At 38.8% G+C, this 19,983-nt stretch overlaps 1 protein-coding gene across 8 annotated transcripts in view; it reads left to right on the top strand.

Annotated features, from left to right (window-relative positions):
* The window catches only part of LOC311290784 (interferon-induced very large GTPase 1-like), an 80,808-nt gene extending 61,980 nt beyond the window's left edge, over positions 1 to 18,828 (top strand). For 6 of the 8 annotated variants that reach the window (XM_084409491.1, XM_084409490.1, XM_084409489.1 and 3 more), the window contains one exon: positions 11,876 to 18,828. In XM_084409491.1, the coding sequence (XP_084265617.1) occupies positions 11,876 to 16,639 (4,764 nt within the window). In that variant the 3' untranslated portion in view covers positions 16,640 to 18,828. Of the gene's footprint in view, positions 1 to 2,594 lie in introns of all 8 variants that reach the window. The other 2 variants (XM_084409493.1, XM_084409492.1) reach the window with 2 other exon arrangements.
* The last annotated feature ends 1,155 nt before the right edge of the window (positions 18,829 to 19,983 follow it).

The raw sequence follows: 19,983 nt of genomic DNA, 5'->3' as shown, positions 1-19,983 counted from the left end.
ACCCCTAAACCTACCCATAACAATTTCTTAAAACTACATAGGCTACAATTATGAAGAAAAATTACAACATACGTGTAATCACAATAATTTATTTATTTGCGAACATGTCAAAACCGGTACCAAAAGTCGTTCACATGACGATGTGTTGCAGTCACAGTCCTCTCTTTCAGTATAATAGTTTTGAATGAGGTACAGAGCAGAATTTAAGTTATTAATCCAAGAAAATGTTAATCCGGCTTCGCTCTGTGTCGCTTCTCCATTTCAAATGTAGTTTACCGACTGAAATACGGCATGTCGCAATCTGTGGCGAGAGCCAATGACCGTTTGATATCACTGCCGTAAAACATGTCGTAACGCTTCTTGAGGGCGCAATTTTTGAATTTGAATTCATCACGAGCGCGGAATTTGACGGTTACAGACTGCGCTGCTGATAGCCTGTGAAATGGAGATGAAGATCACTCACTGGATAAAGGGCTGAATTTGGATCTCTTTCTTGCAAACGTATGGATTCTAAAGATTTGGATTATCAAGCTAATAAAATTGATGTCTTTTGTGAATTTATGTTGGGTTTTGGTGTATTATTGTTCTATTGGAGAAAACGCATTTTGTGTCTCACTGTAAATAAACTAAATATTACAAAATGGTTAAACGATTAAATAAGGTATTTTTAAGGTTTTAAAGTGTATTCTTGTGTAACTGCATGTAGGCTAATCCTCCGAAACGAGTTTGCAGCAGAAGGCACGAACAGAGCGAATGGTTATTAGCCTATTTCTTGAGTAAACTGCATTTAAAGGGATACTCCACTTTTTTCGGAAATATGCTCATTTTACAACTCCCCCAGAGTTAAACAGTTGAGTTTTACCATTTTAGAATCCATTCAGCCGAACTCCGGGTCTGACGGTACCACTTTTAGCATAGCTTAGCATAGATCATTGATTCAGACGAGTCCAGTAGCATTTCTTTCAAAATGACCAAAGAGTTTCAATATTTTTCCTATTTAAAACTTGACTCTTCTGTAGTTAAACCGTGTACTAAGATCGCCGGAAAATGAAAAGTTGCGATTTTCTAAGCCTATATGGCTAGGAACTACTCTCATTCCGGCGTAATAATCAAGGAACTGTGTGGCTGTACCATGAGTGCAGCAGGCGTAATGATATGACGCAGCGCCTGAAAATAGTCCCCAGCTCGGTAACTTCTTCCAACGTGACCGGGACTAAGTTTGTCTAACCTATTAGACCTATTTTCAGGCGCTGCGTCATATCATTACGCCTGCTGCACTCATGGTACAGCCGCATAGTTCCTTGATTATTACGCCGAAATGAGAGTAGTTCCTAGTCATATAGGCTTAGAAAATCGCAACTTTTCATTTTCCGTCGATCTTAGTACACAGTTTAATTACAGAAGAGTCAAGTTTTAAATAGGAAAAATATTGAAACTCTTTGGTCATTTTGAAAGAAATGCTACTGGACTCGTCAGAATCAATGGTCTATGCTAAGCTATGCTAAAAGTGGTACCGTCAGACCTGGAGATCGGCTGAATGGATTCTAAAACGGTAAAACTCAACTGTTTACCTCTGGGGAGTTGTAAAATGAGCATATTTCCGAAAAAAGTGGAGTATCCCTTTAATAATAATAAATGCGACTGAAAACGTAATTGATAAGACATTTGAATGCAATAGATTTAAAACATTAATGCCACGATTTTAATATGCATAAATAAGAATACGTACAAATATGGACGTCGGTAGAGTTGTTAATACGTAAATATTTTACGTTTTAGAGCTGTAAATACGTCAGTATTATACGTTTCTGTGTGTATAAAACGTAAGTAAATGTACATATGGTAGAATTACACTTTACGTAAAAATACACACGTATTCTCATGAGATCATGTTGCATTACCAGCTTCACTGGTATTACTAACCAGATTGACTTTATTTCTGCCATTCATCTAGAGAAGTTCTTTATGAGAATTAACAGAGGTTTAGATGTTGATGTTTTATTGAAAATGTTTGGTCACCATTAGGGTGCTCAGTGTGTCCTTTTGTTGGGCAGTTTGACTCCTGTTCCGAAAAAATCGCTGATTCTTATTCCTGATCAAAAGTGGTTATTTCTTATTAATATATTATATTCACCAACAATACGTTCTTGTAAAATATCAGACATTCTGAAAGGCTCCCAGCATGCATTGCAACATGAAGCATGTCACCATTGTTGAGATTCTTAAGTTGAATCTTGATGTCTCTTCGTGTCTAAATAAATTGCCAAGATATATTTACTGATCTGTTGTAAGAAAGTATTGTTGGTGAATATAATGTATTAATAACAAACAACCACCTTTGGTCAGGGATAAGATTAGTGAATTATTCTACTTTATGATGCTGAAAACCATATCACATGATCATCTATGTTTCTGGCTTCTTTTGTAACAAATTATGTGTTTTAGTAAACACAAAGACCACAAACTCACATAAAAAGCCAAGGGTCAAACTGCCCAACTAAAGCAAACACGTTTAATGACGTTGGTGTCGTCTCGTCATCACCTCGTCTTAGTCATGGAAAAAAAGTCATCAACGAACATTTTTTTTTTCATAGAAATGAACACTGTCCTGCACCGTGAAGCAACTGATCTGTCTCTCCCAATCCCCATATCTGTTAGGAGAGGAACATCTGAGGCTGACTAAAACAAAGATAAGTTGCACAATAAAAATTCAGACTTAAATCACCATTCTAAACATTAGGATAATATTATTAAAGCATATAGATAATGAAGGAATTAAATAATTGACGTCATATAATTTTTGTCATACAGCGACCCCTAGAGTCGCTGTGGAGTACTTGTATTTAACGTAACTGTTGTAAATACCACTCACGCAGAGCCGTCTCTGCACTCATGGACTGATCCCCTCCGCCCTCTATACCAGTACCTGTTCAGTCGGATAGAAGCTGTAACGAGTGGAAATAAGGTGTGGCCCCTTTAATAGCTGCGTGCGCCCTGTTGAACTGTCGGCAGTCTGTATTGTATGTGCGCCTCGAACACCCCATGCAGGGTTGCCAACTTTGGGACTTTGGCTGGAGTGAGACTCTGTCAAACATCAGTGCATGTGCGTAACCCAACCCTAATTTTAAAAATGTCAGTCCTTGTTTACTTAGTATAAACCCTGATTTATAAAAAAAAAAAAAAAAAAAAAAAGTTTTTTTTCAAAATGTACAATTAATTTATTGATTGCACTATAAAAAAATAAAGATAGAGGTGATCATGAACGTTCATTGCGTCTGTCACGTGACAAATGAATGAAAGACTCGGAAGGTAAAGTAATTATTTATGTTCCCTGTAAATTATTTTTGACTGCATTATAATGATTTCTTAATTCAGAATATGATAAAGACTGCGTAGGTGGATGTGTTCGGGGAATTTGGCTGTTAAAAGTATAACATTTAAAGCCCCTTAAATAAACGAAATGACTCGAAAAAAGATTTGTTCATTTTAATGAACGAGATTGAACAAGCGAGTCAGTAAAATGATCCCAACTTTTTTCATGTTGGTAAAAATTGGAATTAAATAATTATTTTAAAATCGCGAGCGGACGCGGGCGCCGTGAGCGCTGAGCATGGCACTGAGCGAGCAGGAAGGAGTAACGTTAGTGAGTTGTCGTCGAAAAATATGGATAAAGCAAAAAAGCTGTTGGTGACTAAAAATATAAAAAGAAAGAGGGAAAAGGAGATGGCATGTCAATTGATTCGACAGCAGCTAAATAAGTGGATGGTGAAAGGCAACAGGTAGGATGTAAAGTGTGACGTCCAGGCATATAGGCTAGCCTACTGACCATCAGTAGCCTTCTACCGGGAGATTCCCGGTGGGCCGACGTGCTTTTTGGGCCGATACATCTCATACTTTTTTTTGTCTTAACAGCCCATACTCGTACATCGGCGACCCATTCGTTTTGTTTTGCTTAATTGGCGGTGCATGGGTTAGTGCCGGTATATGCATTGGTCAAAAAAAGTTTTTTTTTTTTTTTTTTCTGACACCCCATGAAACACGTAGATTAGCGGCCCATTGGTTCTTTTCTTGATTGACACTGGGCTGGCCCAATCACATCTTTAATGTGAAGTATAGAAATATACTCTTTCAAGTATAGAAATTAGTACAAATCTAATTATGAAAGTTTCCTTTATTTTTCAGTGCATTTGTTTTACAATATATGGCTATTACTATCATGGGATTAATATTATAACTATTATTATGTAGTAGTGTAATGTAGACTGACACTGTAACTAAAAGAGGTTTGAATTTTTCTTTCTTTAATTTACACACTGAATATAGGTTGGAGCTTTTTAATTTTTAACTCTCAAAGTGCACCAGATTGATGATTGCCAAAATTGTTGCTGCATACCCCTCTGACACGTGGTAGTTGCGTCCCTGTCTATAGCCCTTGCGTTGAATACTTTTACATATAGCTATATATACATATATGCTTATAGTTGTGGAACGAGTAGCCTATACACTCTCAGAAAAAAAGGTATGAAAGTTGTCACTGGGGCTGTACCTTTTTAAAAGGTACATTTTTGTACCTAAAGGGTGCATATTGGTACCTTAATGGTACATATTAGTACCTAAAAGGGACAAATTAGTACCTAAAAGGAACAAATTAGTACCTAAAAGGAACAAAAGTGTACCTTTTGAAAAAGGTACAGCCCCAGTGACAACTTTCGTACCTTTTTTTTCTGTTAATGCGGGTGTGTACGCATGTATATACTTTCATTATGGTGTTGTTCATGATGGCGTTTCATTATGATGGTCCGATGCAACCTCCATAATGAAACGTCCCAAAATTCAAAGCACCTTCTCTTAAGTGTTGAGCATCCCCATAGCACCTGCAACAGAAAATCTCTGGAGCCGCCACTGCGTGTGCGTGAGAGCCTGAGATTGATGCTGAAAGCGTGAGTGTCATGCAAGATGTGTGAGAGTTGGCAACCCTGCCCCATGCATTTGGGTTATTTCAGTTTGATGCTCATTCTTATTCTACTTTTGTTTATCAAGTAACGCTGTGGACGGTACTAGAACGTGTGACAGATATTTACACGAGTTCGACTGGGGAATAAAGTGCAAGTTGTGAGATGCCAATTGCCTCCGTGAGTCTGTCTGGCCTCTGTAATAACTTCATCTGTGAGCTATCCCTATTTCTCCTTCTGACACAACTCGTTACAAAGCGTCGGACATGGAACAGGCACAGATAGCCTCCGGAGATGTCTACTAGTCCTTCAACAAGAACGCCAGGCAAGCATTGCTGTTGCATCCATTGCTGCTTTTTAGCTCTTGCCAACTTGTGAAAGCCTGACCGAGTGAGACTCTTGTCCGGTTCCTCACGTGGTCAGTTTCTCGTTTTCTTTTCCTTGACTCTTCCAGCCGCATTAGTGAACCCAATCAAGTTTTTATTATTTTATTAACAGAATTGCTGTTTGTTGATATTCCGAATTAAATTTTTAATTCAGTCTTAAATTTGGATAATATTTGTTGCTTAGTGTAAAATGGAAATGCATGGTACATTTATATCCTATATTGTGGTGTAACATAAATCAATGTGGACACATAGACATTTCAACATTAATAAAAAAAATTAAAATAAAAACAATACTATGTGTTTTTTCACAATTTGAACCAGTGTCATTGACATTGTCGACCAATGCTCTACAAGCTTTTTTCAATAGTTTCACTTTGCAATAGTAAAAATAATCAGCATTATTGCGCCTAATTGCACCTAATGATGTCACATTTCTGGCACTGTCTATGAGATATTATGGCCTTGTCTTGTTTCAAACCTGTATGAATTTCTTTCTTCTGCTGAACACAAAGGAAGATATTTTGAAGAATGTCAGTAACCAAACAGTTAACTGGAACCATTGACTTCCATAGTAGGAAAAAAATACTATGGAAGTCAATGGTTCCAGTTAACTGTTTGGTTACTGACATTCTTCAAAATATCTTCCTTTGTGTTCAGCAGAAGAAAGAAATTCATACAGGTTTGAAACAACATGAGGGTGAATAAATGATGACAAAATTTTTTTGGTCATTTTTTGGTGAACTATCCCTTTAAGTGTTCCCAACTAAGCAAGCCAGAGGCGACAGTGGCAAGAAGTCAGATTGGATCGGAACATTCAGAATATTTATCCAGTTCCATCTGGTTGAATATCAGAGTCATCAAACCGGTATGGAAACGGGTAAAAGAACATGGAGGCAGCAGGCTTCTGTGAACGCAGAATGAGGTTTCAAAAGTAAAGCAAATGTTAACCCAACTGACATAAACCAAAGTAAAAAATATATATATTTTTTTAAATAAAACAAACAAACAAACAAACAAAAAAAATACGATAAACACAAGTCATTGCATTTGCCTATTAAAATACAAATAGGTCTAGGGACTACAGGACCTGTTGGAGGACCTGTTGTACTCTTAGGCCCCGATCACACCTGACACGTTTTTTTGCAGTGAGAGGCGCCTTTTTTCAATTGGTTTCCTATGGCAGTGAGCATTCTGTGCACTGTTTATGTGCCCCAAGCGCCTCGCATTTTACAGCCGGCTGCTCCTTGCGTTTTTGTAAAAGGGAAAAAGCGCCCGACGTCAATGCTTTTTTTTTTTCACTGTCCAATCGAATGAATGGAGAGGCGGGCCTTCCATTTTAGTGATGAAAGCTACAGTTGCTTGAACGCCCAGAGAGTGAGATGATGGAGGATAAACTTGTGGTGCTCTCGGGGGTTACCAGGAGCTTAACGACTTCACGAACCGTAACTACCACAATGTTAACAGAAAGTAAATAAAGTTAATAAAAGGCTGATTTGACATTTACTTGACTGACAGGACAGCTGTTTCGGTGGTTGCCTAGCAACATAAAAAAACGCAGCGCACTGCTCGTTCTGTGTGATGGGGCAGTGCTGTGCGCCTTGCGTTTTCGAACCTGAAAAACGCATTAGGTGTGATCGGGGCGTTAGAGCAGGGGTTCTTAACCTTTTTGATGTCGGGGCCCAAATTTTACAGTACAAAGTTGCCCAGGGCCCATTCAAATATTAGCACTGTATTGGTTTATTGATCTCACCCTTGGTTTGATTTGTATTCAATAACTAAATTAAATCCACTTGCAGTTTAACAGTTTATTATTCATGTGTATGTAAACCTGCACATACAACAATTCATGGAACAAATCAATCTGCATCAAGAACAAATTTAAAGGCTCAAGTCAGGCATATTAACACAAAAAATCAGTTAGATTTGACAAATTTTACTTACAAAAATAATAAATAAAATAAAAACAATAAAATGTGTTGCTAAAATAAATAAATTCAAAATAATATTTTTCAAATTAAATAAGTTGTAAATGAAAATTGAAATAAAGTGCAAATGAAAAAATATAGCTTTATAATCTGCAAAATAATTTGATAATTGTTTCAGCAGTCTACATTTTTGCATGCCAGAACCTGAAGTTGCTCTTCATATCTGTTATAAATGAACAATAACAGTCACAACAGTCCAATTTGAACAAGCTACAACTCCCTATTTATGTTCCCCTCTTAATGAGACACTTGGGCCTGCTTCACAGACATTATCAGATCCAGCCTGGGTGGAATGGGGGAAAGGCTCACTCTCAGAGTAGCCTCCAGTGTTGCTTTGAGTCTGTTTCGGGCCTTGGTCTTAGTTGTGGCCACAATGGAGAATCCTGATTCACACAGGTATGTAGTTGTGAATGCGAGGAGTAGCTTCACAGCCCTCAGTGCTAGACATGGGTACTCTTTTGAGACAGCAATCCAGAAGGAGCCAAGATCCAGTTTGCCCCACTGCAACTTTAAAGTACTGTCAGTGGCTACTTCCAGAAGCTGGGATTCCAGATGTGAGGGCAAAGCAACATCATTTTTAGTGGGATCCACAGAAAATGGGTCCGCAATCCACATGTGTCCCTCTCTGGGATCCTCAGGAAAGTAGTCATCAAATTTCACTGCCAGTTGTGAGAGGTGCTGTGAGACTAAGTCACTAATCTTCACCTGGGGGGAGTTTTCCAAAATGTCAGACAAAAGGGGAAACATGTCCATCCTTTTTTCCTGAGCCCTCTTAATCCACAAAGCAAGTTTCCTCTTAAAAGCTTGAACTTTATCTGCAACAAAAAATATGTTGCTATTTCTCCCTTGAAGTGAGATATTCAGCTGGTTCAGCAGTGAAAAAATGTCACAGAGGTAGGCAAGTTTAGCTGTGAACTGTGCATTGGCATAATAATGTGCAAAAGGATAATTTCTCTCAGTGAGAAAAGATAGGACCTCATTCCTCATTTCAAACAAACGCTTGAGGACCAGTCCTCTCGAGAGCCATCTCACCTCACTGTGATAGAGCAGCTGGACATGATCTGCTTCCAAGCCTTCACAAAGTTTGGCAAAACATCTGGAGTTCACAGCATTATTTTTAATGAAGTTTATGGTTTTCACACTTACATTCATCACCTCATGTAACTCTGGTGACATTTTTTTTTTGCCGCAAGGCTTTCACGGTGAAGAAAACAATGGGTCCATTTAGCTTCTGGGGCACGATCAAGTATCTGCCTGACGATACCATGATGCCTGCCTGTCATCGACGCTGCACCATCGCTGCACACCCCAACACAGTTCTGCCAGTCTAGGCCGTTCTCTTTGAAGTAGTTATCCATGCAGCGGAAACATTCCTGAGCAGTAGTCTGTGTGGGTAGCTCTCCACAAAACAGTATGTCTTCGTGCAAACTACTGTCCCAGCGATAGCGAACAAAAACCAGTTGCAGTGCAGCATTTGTGACGTCAGTAGATTCGTCTAGTTGCAAAGAGAAAAATGGGCTGCTTTTTATTCTTTCTAGCAACTGATGCTGAATGTCTGTGGCCATGTCCGCGATACGGTGACTAACAGTGTCGTTTGAGAGTGGGATGGTTAGCAGCTTTTTTGGAGCAGCCTCTCCGATCATCTCACGGCACATATCTACAGCGGCAGGTAAAACCAACTCCTCCGCTATCGTGAATGCTTTCTTAGTCTGTGCCACTTGTCTGGCTACGAGGTAGCTGGCTGAAAAATTCCACCGACTTTCCCACAAGCGATGGATGTTTGGTTTCTAGATGCCACTTTAGTTTTGAAGGCTTCAGTGCTTCATTGGATAGCATTAGCCCACACTCCACACACTGGGCTCTCGGCTCTGCCTCTTCACCTCAAATTCACAAATCCGTACTTAAAGGTGAACTAAGTAACTTTTTTACCTTAACTGAACAGCTGTGGAGTCATTGAAATGGTTATATTACTTATTTCGGGTTGAATGGTGGTCGTTTCGCACCCCCCTGGTGCCCGTGAGCGGAAAATCCGCACTTGCAACTTTGAGACGGCGGGTCGCCGGCCGCCGCGTCAGGAAGTATCGCGTGATATCAGGTCTCGCGATGTAAACAATTGCTTTACGGCCAAAAGAAATCTGCTAAAATGCTGTCATTATTGCGCTCCCTCACGCTGTTTGAACCCGAATGAAGAAGACGTTTTAAAGAATGTCCCATCTACTTTGATGTCGTTGATCTACTAGCCTCTGGTGTCTGAGAATCACCAACGAGTTTTTACAACAGTGTTGTCAAATATCTATTCCGAAGCTGTGGGGGGAGCTCTAGAGAGAAATCTGCGAGCAAAAAGCGAGAATACAGCGAAGAAATCCCGAAGTTACTGAGCCCCGCTTTAATGAAGTCAGGATTGTATTTGCAGCAAAATCTTGACTTTTGGGGCGGGTTGGCGCAACATTGGTCTCCCCTTTTCCGCTTAAAAAATTTCTCCATAACTTTTGCTACAGGCTACGGTTGACTGAGTATCTTCTTCTGCTTATTAACGCTTGTTAAACAACTAACTGAGGCATTACTGCTACTAGTGGTGGGATGGTGTATTGTAACTGTCTCATGGATAACAGTTATTGATAACAGTGGTCATTCTGGTGTCTTCAATTGATAACTTGTTTGGTCCCGCGGCCCTCGCGGCCCACAGGTGAAAAACGTAAAGTTTTTTGCGGCCCTCTTGGCCCGCAGCCCTATGGTTAAGAATAGGTGCGTTAGAGGGTATAGGCCTTGTATATTTCAGCAAGACTACTCTAAACTGCATACACTGCATCTATTACAACATCATGGATTCGTTGTAGAGGAGTCCAGGTGCTTAACTTTTTTGAGAGGTGTTGCGGCCATCAAAGTCAAAATTACCTTATTTGTTCCTTAAAATTATACATTTCCTCAGTTTTTGTATAACATTGTATATGTTTTCTATGGTCTATTGTGAATAAAATATTGGTTTATGAAATTTGCAAATCATTGCAATCTGTTTTTATTTACATTTTACACAGCATCCTTTTTGGAATGTGGATGTACATATTTTTTCTCTAGAAACCTTGCTAAAGGAGATAACACTGTTACTGCATTCATGGCATGCATCAAACCCTCAATCACCTCTGAGATACCAAATACTGACATTACTGTAACATTAATGGCATAATAGATGCACTGGTTTTAAGAAAACTAATATTACTTATTCATTATTGTCTTAGAATGTCTTAGAATATAAAATACTGAGATTTCATTTTTGATGAGCAGTGACAATGTTTCTGTGATTCAATAGTCTTTGTTAAACAAAGATACTGTTCATTTACTTACCCTCAGACCTTCCAAGATGTAGGGGACTTTTTGTCTTCAGTAGAACAGTAAAGAAGATTTTTGTCTGAAACCGTGATGTTTGGTTATTCATAAAATGCAAGTCAACGGCTACTGGCAATTTGAGTCAAATCATATCAGGCAACACAAAATTGATACCTGTGGCCCCTGACAATATATTGAGGTCTTATGAAGCAAAAAAATCGGCCTGTGCAAGAAACTGAACATTATTTACAACAAAATTATCTGCAATCAATAGCCTCAGTCAAACAGGGAAGTCTGATTCAGACAGTTTGTTTCAATGAACTGCTTCAAATAGCTGATTCACCAGTTTATTTACGGTATCATGCAATGACATCACATATTTATATGCAATTATATTATTTAAGCACTCAATGATGTGAAATGTGGATGTTTTAAATATCTTAAGCTTATGAAGTTAATAAACTAGTCTTAATCAATTAGTATATTAGCTCATTTCCAAAAGTGAGTTTTGATTGAGTGACTTGTAGATATGTGCTGCTCGAGCTGCGGACTGTTTCAGACGGTTCAGACCGATTTGGTGCACTGATTCAACTAATTCACCAAAAAGAACTGGTTCAAAAGAATGATTCCTTCATGAACCGGATATCACTCCGGAACTGGTTGCATGTCGATGACCGATTCACTCCGGTTCACGTCGATGATCGACAAATAGGAATCCCGAGAGGCCAGTTTACTTTGAGTGTAACCAAAACGAGCCTAAAACAAGGCATGCGATAATTGCATCAGCTGCACTGCATCTCGGCACGCACATATAAAGAGCAGCAGTCGATTTTACGCTATACGCCGATTTCCCCAGTGAAACGGGCCATTGCTATGCAACTGGGCCCTAACTGAAGGCGATAGCTCTTCAGGAGACAGTGACCGCAACGCTCCTTAATATATCGTAAGGAGCCATGGGTATTAATTTTGTGTTTTGACTCTCAAAGTAACTATAGCCTCTGACTTGCATTTCATGAATAACCAAGGACCTACATCTTGGAAGGCCCGAGGGTAAGAAAATTAACAGCAAATTAAAATTTTTGGGTGAACTATCTCTTTTAGTTCACTTGGTCATCATTTTAACAAAATGTATGTGAGGTAAAATGCAGAGTAAAATTACAGTATTGTTCCTTCAAACAAAAGTAAATAATATAAGTAAATGTAATGCTGTTTGTTTATTCAACAGGGAAAAAACAAAAACTTTGGAGCAACGGGAGTCAGATCAGATCAACACCAACAACAGGAAAAGACTAAAAAACCGGAGTATATATTTCACAGACTTAATCTGGAAGACAGGCATACCAATAGACTGAGAGCTGCAGATGTTCTTCAGATAACCAAACATTCATTAGAGTCCCATGAGTCTTGTGCTGAAGAGGATCTGATTCAGACTTTTATACAAAAACTACTGATGATGAATTACAGAGCAAGATATATTAAAACTACTGAGACTAATGAACAGGATCACACACAACAAAGAGACAGTGGTTCATGTGAAGATGAGGGTGATATTTTTGATGTTTTTAAGGAGATACCTTTATCAAAAACAAGTCTGTCTGAGGGAATTGACCCAATGGATGTTCAGATGGCTGTATTTCATTGTGCTGATGGTTTCCTGAAGCAGCTGATGGTCACTAAACTGTCCCAGTGTCAGTACGCTCTGCCTCTACTTGTTCCTGATCCATTCACACAACATATTGAGTTTCCTCTCTGGACATTCAGACAAATCAACAAGTGCTGGAAGAAGAGAAACACCAACTATGAAATCATCAGTCAAACCCAGCCAATCTACAAAGCAGAAACTCCAATGGTGTTTTTCTTCAGGTTTGGTTCTGTGTCTTCATCCAAGTCTGAGCTGATGAACAGTCTGATCAATGAGAAACACAACACGTTCTTCCACAGGAACTGCCCAGGCAGCAGCAGAACCAGACTCCTGATGGATGGAGTGGTGGAGATTGCCTGGTTCTGCCCCTCTGGGACAAATGAGGATAAATTCACTGACTGTGTTGCGTTCTGTAATCTACACGGTGATGCAGGAGACCATGAGAAACAGCTGCAGATCCTCTCTGAAATGGCCTCAGTCAATGTTGTTATTCTGCCAAAACTGGACAGGAATGAGAGACATGCAGCAAAAATACAATCCCTTTTCAGTGACAGAAAGCCTCTCATTTGTATTTTTACTGAAGATGAATCTGCATTATCTGAGCCAAAGAAAGGGAAATTCAAAATTGGTCTCAAAGACAGAAATCAGTCAGAAGTATCTGAAGAACTCAGAAAAGCTATAAAAAAGTGTCTTTCAGAATCAACTCGTTCTTTCAGACTTGAAGATGTGGCCAAACCTCCAGACACCAAAGTAGATGAGGAAGATGATGATGACTGCAGGAGAGGAAGAGAAGCAGCACAGCAGATGATGAGTTTACTGAAGGAGAAAAATCTGACAGAAATCAAAGATTCATATCTGCCATGTCAAGGGAAACTGTGGCATCAGTGGAGTAAGAAGAACAAAGAACTACATCGACCTCAAGGAGAAAATATAGAAATGGTAACAAGTGAGAAAGAAACAGAGATGAAGATAATCCGTGTAGAACAGCATGAATGTGACATCGATGATTTTATGATGCAATTCATTAAAGAAATGAACTCAAATGCTGAACATGAGAAAATGTTTTTTCTCAAATGGCTCAGAATCCTCCTGGATGAACACACATCAGCTGACCTTTCTGCTCTACTGCACAAGTATAATGAAACATGGTCAGCAGTCTTGAAACTGAAAGACAATAGTAATAAATCTGAACAATATAAAGCTAAACAAACAGACCTTGAGAAAATATCTGAGGAACTTCAAGCTGCAGCCTTTGGTTTGGAGCACATCATGAGGGAGATCGGTCAGATCTATGAATCATGTTCATTTGTGAAGAAGCAAAAGAAAGGCCTGCAGTTTGACTTCTCTTCTCTCCCGAGTCTCGCAGCAGAGATGATGATCTCTGGATTTCCACTGGAGCTGATGGATGGAGATGCTGCTCATGTTCCTGTGATCTGGATCTCTGCTGTTCTAGAAGAACTCATCCAGAAACTGGGAGACCAGAGAGTCTTTGTGCTATCAGTTTTAGGGGTTCAGAGCTCTGGGAAATCCACCATGCTGAACGCCATGTTTGGGCTCCAGTTTGCCGTCAGTGCTGGCAGGTGCACCAGAGGAGCTTTCATGCAGCTGGTCAGAGTCTCAGACAAGATGAAAACACAGATTAACTTTGACTATATTCTGGTCATTGATACTGAGGGTCTTCGTGCTTTAGAATTGGCTGGAAGATCAATAAGACATCATGATAATGAATTGGCCACATTTGTTGTTGGTCTTGGAAATCTGACATTGATCAATATCTTTGGAGAAAACCCATCTGAATTGCAGGAGATTCTTCAGATTGTTGTTCAGGCCTTCCTGAGGATGAAGAAGGTAAATATGTCTCCCAGCTGTGTGTTTGTGCATCAGAACGTTTCAGACATCACAGCTGAAGATAAAAACATGGAGGGAAGGAGACGACTGCAGGAGACACTGGATGAGATGACAAAACTCGCTGCTAAAGAGGAAGTCAGTGATGCAGAAAGTTTCAGTGATGTCATTGGATTTGATGTTCAGAAAGATGTGAAGTATTTTGCTCAGCTCTGGGAGGGAAGCCCACCAATGGCACCACCAAACCCAAACTACTGTGAGAATATACAAGAACTAAAGAAGACTATAATGTCTCATGCCTCAAACTCACATGGAATGATGCTGATAGACCTAAAAGATCGTATTAAAGATCTTTGGGAGGCTTTACTGAATGAACGATTCGTCTTCAGCTTCAGAAATTCTCTGGAGATTTCAGCCTACAGGAAACTGGAGACCGAATACAGCAAGTGGTCCTGGTGTCTTCGCAGTGCCATGATGGAAACTGAGAACAAACTACACATCAAAATAGACAATGAAGCGGTTGATGAGGTTGAGGAAACTGATCTTCAAAGAGAACTGAAGACGACAAGTGAAGAAGTGAAGAAATCGATGTCAGAATTCTTTGAGAAAGACAAAGATAAAGATATAGTGATTCACTGGAAAACATCATTTGCAAACAAAATCAAAGAGCTTCAAGAAAACATTGTGAGAGAAACAAAGAGGAAATTAAACGAGATTCTTCAGCAGCGAGACCTGAAGAAAAAGATTGATGCTCAGAGGACACATCATGAAAACACTCTCTATGAAAAGAGCAAAGAATTTGCCTTGAAACTAAAAGACAAAGCAAAAGATGAAGAAACACTGAAGAAAGATTTTGATTCATTTTGGGAACTGAGTGTGAAGAAGATCATCAGAGAAACCCCTGCAATCAAAGACATTGATGTAATGACAGATGTGAGAAAGATCCTCAGTGACATCTGTGAAAGTGCACCTGTAGATCACTGGGGGGAGAACAAGGATATATTCTCTGTACACAGTTATTCTAATTATGTTCAGTTAAAGAAATCCAATAGAGTTAAAGAATTCTTTACAAATGCCATTAGATCAGTTCAAGGGATGTCTCAAGAAGATGAAGCCCAAATAAGATCATTAGTCACAAATGTTGCTCAGCAGACAGACAGAATAATTCAGTCATTTAACATTTCAAAGATGGGCTACAACATCAGCTGCATTCAACAGCTCATAGATTACATCAAGGCAAGAGAGACAGAACATCAGAACGGATCAGTGAAATATGTGTTCAGGAATGAATTCTTCATTGATTTGGTTTATTCCATCTGTAAGAGAGCAAACAAGACAATCACTGACCAACACACAAAGTTTAGAGATGCCAATGATCCAGTAATATATGTTGAGAAGAAGAGAGAAGAGTACTATAGTATTTTCCAAAAATACGTTCAAGGAGCAACATCAGCTGCCATTTTTGGTGAGATCATCTGTCAGAAACTGAAAGAGCCCATTGAGCAGAGTGTGTACAAGGAGACTGCCAAAGAGCTGAGAGATGAAATGAGAGCAAACTGTGAATCACTGAATGGAAACAGATCAAATCTGGAGAAACACATCCTGAAGACAATGGCAGAAGAGGAGGATTTTGACAAATACATGAACTACATTCATAAACCCAGAGGTTTCTTCAAGAGATTCATTAGACATGAAGTCAGTCGGTATATCACTGATAAGTTCAGTGTCAGTGTTTTACCCAAGATGAAGGAGAACATTAAACTCCTGCAGCAGAAGATCATGAAAGCTGCACATGAATCTACTGAACATGTTCAAGAGAACAGTGGAGATGTTGGTTTGTGGTTAAAGAGTTTCACACAGCAGCTCTCAGATGTGCTGATCTTCTCTGAAAAAGACCTCAGTGGAGTGAAAAATGATGATGTTGATGATTTTAAACTCCTAGAAGATGTGATAAGAAAAGAACTTACTGCTATAATGACTGACATCAGCAGTAGTTTCAACACAAAGACATTTCCAGTAAAGCTGGACAATGAATTCAGGCCAGATGAGCTTCTGATTGATCACTTCTGTGAGTGCTGTTGGGTTCAGTGTCCGTTCTGTGATGCCATCTGCACCAACACCATAGACAACCATGATGGAGATCACAATGTTCCTTTCCACAGACCGAGAGCAGTGAAAGGTTCGATTTTCAAGGATACAACAAACTTGTCTGTTTGGATCTGCACATCATGTGTAGCAAGCAACAATCGAGCTTTTTATCTCAAGGATTCAGATGATTCAGTCCTATATAGAGATTACAGAACAGCAGGAGAAGAGTATGCTAAATGGAGCATCAGCCCTGATCTCTCTGAACTGCCCTACTGGAAGTGGTTTATGTGCAGATTTAAGAAAGATCTGGAAATGTACTACAATAAAACATTTGAGAGTGATGGTGTGATAACAGATGAATGGAGCAAATACTCAAAACAGGAAGCTATTGAGAGTTTAGATAAATACATGTAAGGAAGCAGAAAAAGAAAGACACTCTTGTCTCCTCTCAGATTTATTAAGAAATGAGTTTCTCTGACATTCATCAGTGAGAATCTGAGCTCATCTACACCTCAAAAGATCAGAGCTTCATCAAATACACCAGAAGAGAGTTAAAGACAAGATTCAGTTCCTCATACATGATCTGAACTACAAAACAACATATTTCTGAACAAATGCCTAAATGATAAAGCTCAAAAGTCTATTTAAAGAATTTATTAATTCAGAGTGAAGCAATTCATGTAACTTCATATAGAAAAGACAGAATTTTACTAGTTTCTGGCAGTTGGCGTCAGATCTGCACTCCAAGACTCACTGTCTTCAATGACCTTTGAACTTCCGCTTCTGTGAACACATGCTTCAAAACAGAAATAGAGTGTGATTACAGTGGACTGTACTAATGTTAAAACTAGGTTTATACTTGCACCCGAAATCCATCTGCCCACGACGATACAGACCTGAGACACAAGGAAAGGCTCCCTCTCTGAAAAGACTTTGAGCGTTCACCTCATTAACAAGCCAATACTCTCAAGCTGTCTTTCCTCTCACCTTGTAGCATCTCAATGGAGGGGGGTATAATATGGACTTACTGAATAACTCATGTGAGTAGTTTATATAGGGGTGCACGTGTCTTTGATTTATGACCTTACATGACCATTCATGACCTTTTATGACCAGGTGTGCGTTTGTGACCCTTTTGACCTTTCGTTTCCTGAGTGTTTGTGTGTTTATGACCCCAATCTGTTGTGTGATAAGGAAAGTGAATGTGTTTTTTTTTTAGGTTTTTTTTTTATTGTTGAGAAAAAAGGATGATTCAGAGTGTAAATTGTTTGTGAAGAAAAAAAGTTTTAAGTTAATTTTCAGTGAAATCCAGGGGAAGAAACATATTTTCATACTTTAATTTCGAGGAACTCCGGTGAGTGTTTTGTTACTCCGTTGTTGGTCTGTAATCAGTAAATGTGTTCAATTAATGATTTATGGCAATAAATGTAATGTGCATTGGTTCATGTAAACAGAGACATTTAATGACAGTTTGATAATGTTAATTAACTCTGGGGATATATTGTTGTTAAAGAATCAGAGAATGTGATTTGATGAATATGTATGTATGACATTCAGTAGTTTCATTTAGTGATTAAGTCATACTATAATAATATGTCAGACATTGCTATGTTTAATGTTGATTTAGTGGGTATATTCTCCCAGGATTTTCTTTGTAAAACAAGTAAATTAGTTCATATGCAGTTAAAGAAAGAAAAGCGAAAGATCTGAAATTTCATGTGATTTATATCTGTTGTCAATTCAGATGAAGTGAATGTCAATGAGTGACAAGTTCCTGCATTATGCATTTTTTTTTTTTCTTCTTCTTGTTTCCTGTTGATGTGTACTTCTTGAGTTGACCGTGGACGAGTCGACGGCGAGCTAAAAGTGCCTAGTTGATGTCACAACGCGTCTTTCTCTGGAGCGAGCTAGTATCTAACCTTGAGTGTAACGTGATAGTATACCTTTTTAAAAAGGATACCCTTTTCTGTCACGTGACTACTTATGCTTCTATTTTTTTCTACTTCAATACTTATTTCCTGAAAGGATAAGACTTTATGTAGAAACATCCCATGTGAAGCTAACACGCTGGCAGAACGCGGTGTCCTGTTACAGGACACATTGAGACTGATAAGAGTTTTACGACCCCAAAAAGGAATTTGCATAGGGCTGTGACGCTCACTTATTTCTTGCTAAGGATTTTAAATAAACCATGTTAATCCTATATATTCTATATAACCACTTGAAAAATATATATAAACATGTATTTAATTTTCTCATCTAATGATTTTCCTTCTATGTGGTTTGGCCTTTGTATTCTTGTAAACTTTTGGGATTAATGTTTCAGACTTTGTTGCATATACACTGAAAAAAATAAATACTCAATTGAATTATGGACAATGGTTCCACATAATTTGTTTGGGTTCAGTTTCCTACACATTCACATAGTTTCTGCACAATAGTTTTGTGTTAATCACATGTATTTTAATGAAGTAATGTGTACATGCTCTATTTAGGTTAACCTAACATAATTCAGTCATGTTAGCTGAATATTATTATTTTATTTTAGATACATGCCTGGATCATGTTAATTCTACACAATCTAATAAAGTTATCTTTACATATTTTTTTGTTTTGTTACATTTTTAATGGTTTTTGTTGTTACTTAAATGTGTTTGTGTACTAAACAATAAAAAAGCATTTATTGAACATTCATTAACTTAAAAATTATGCATGTAAAAACGTACAAATAGTACTGAATCTGTTGTATGAAGTCTCTATTTTTATAGATGTGGATGTGACGTCATGATGATGAAGCGCGCCTCGCGGCTCTTCCACATTGTTTGTTGTTTCTATTGATATCTTAATTGGTAAATCAGATTAATAGTATTTTGGTACTCAAAGGCTATAATGCCTCCAAAGAAGGTAACAATGGAAGAAACAATAAAAGAAACTAGAATGTACATTTCCTGAAGAAAATGTGAAGTGGTGCTTGCAGTGGCAAAATTCACCACTGGGCAGATGCTAACACAATTAACATGTTGTGATACCATGATATACCACGTTTTAGCATTATTTACCACGATTTACCATGTTTCTAAGATGATTTACTACGATTTACCACATTCCAGCATGATTTACTATGATTAACATGTTGTTAGAATGATGCTAGCAGGATTACCATGTTGCTAGCATGCTTTTAACAAGATGCTAGCATGCTTAGCATTATGCTAGCATGTTTTTAGCTAGATGCTAACATGATTAGCATGTTGCTAGCATGATGCTAGCTTGATTAGCATGTTGCTAGCATGATGCTAGCTTGATTAGCATGTTGCTAGCATGATGCTAGCTTGATTAACATCATGCTAGCTTGATTAGCATGATGCTAGCTTGATTAGCATGTAGCTAGCATGATTAGCATGTTGCTAGCATGTTTTTAGCAAGATGCTGTTGCCAGGTGGTTGCTAGGGTGTTCTGGGTGGTTGCTACGGTGTTGCTAGGCAGTTGCTAAGGTGTTCTGGGTGGTTGCTAGGCAGTTGCTAGGGTATTCTTGGTGGTTGCTAGGGCGTTGCTAGGTTGTTTCTAGGGTGTTCTGGGTGGTTGCGATGGGGTTGCTAGGCAGTTGCTATGGTATTCTGGGTGGATGCTAGGGCATTGCTAGGCAGTTGCTAGGGTGTTCTGGGTGGTTGCTAGGCAGTTGCTAGGTGTTCTGGGTGGTTACTAGGCAGTTGCTAGGTGTTCTGGGTGGTTGCTAGGCAGTTGCTAGGGTGTTCTGGGTG

This window comes from Rutilus rutilus (assembly GCF_951802725.1).
Source record: "Rutilus rutilus genome assembly, chromosome: 1".
Taxonomy (NCBI): domain Eukaryota; kingdom Metazoa; phylum Chordata; class Actinopteri; order Cypriniformes; family Leuciscidae; genus Rutilus; species Rutilus rutilus.
Note: the sequence above shows the minus strand (reverse complement) of the source record. Positions and strands in the feature narration are given on the sequence as shown.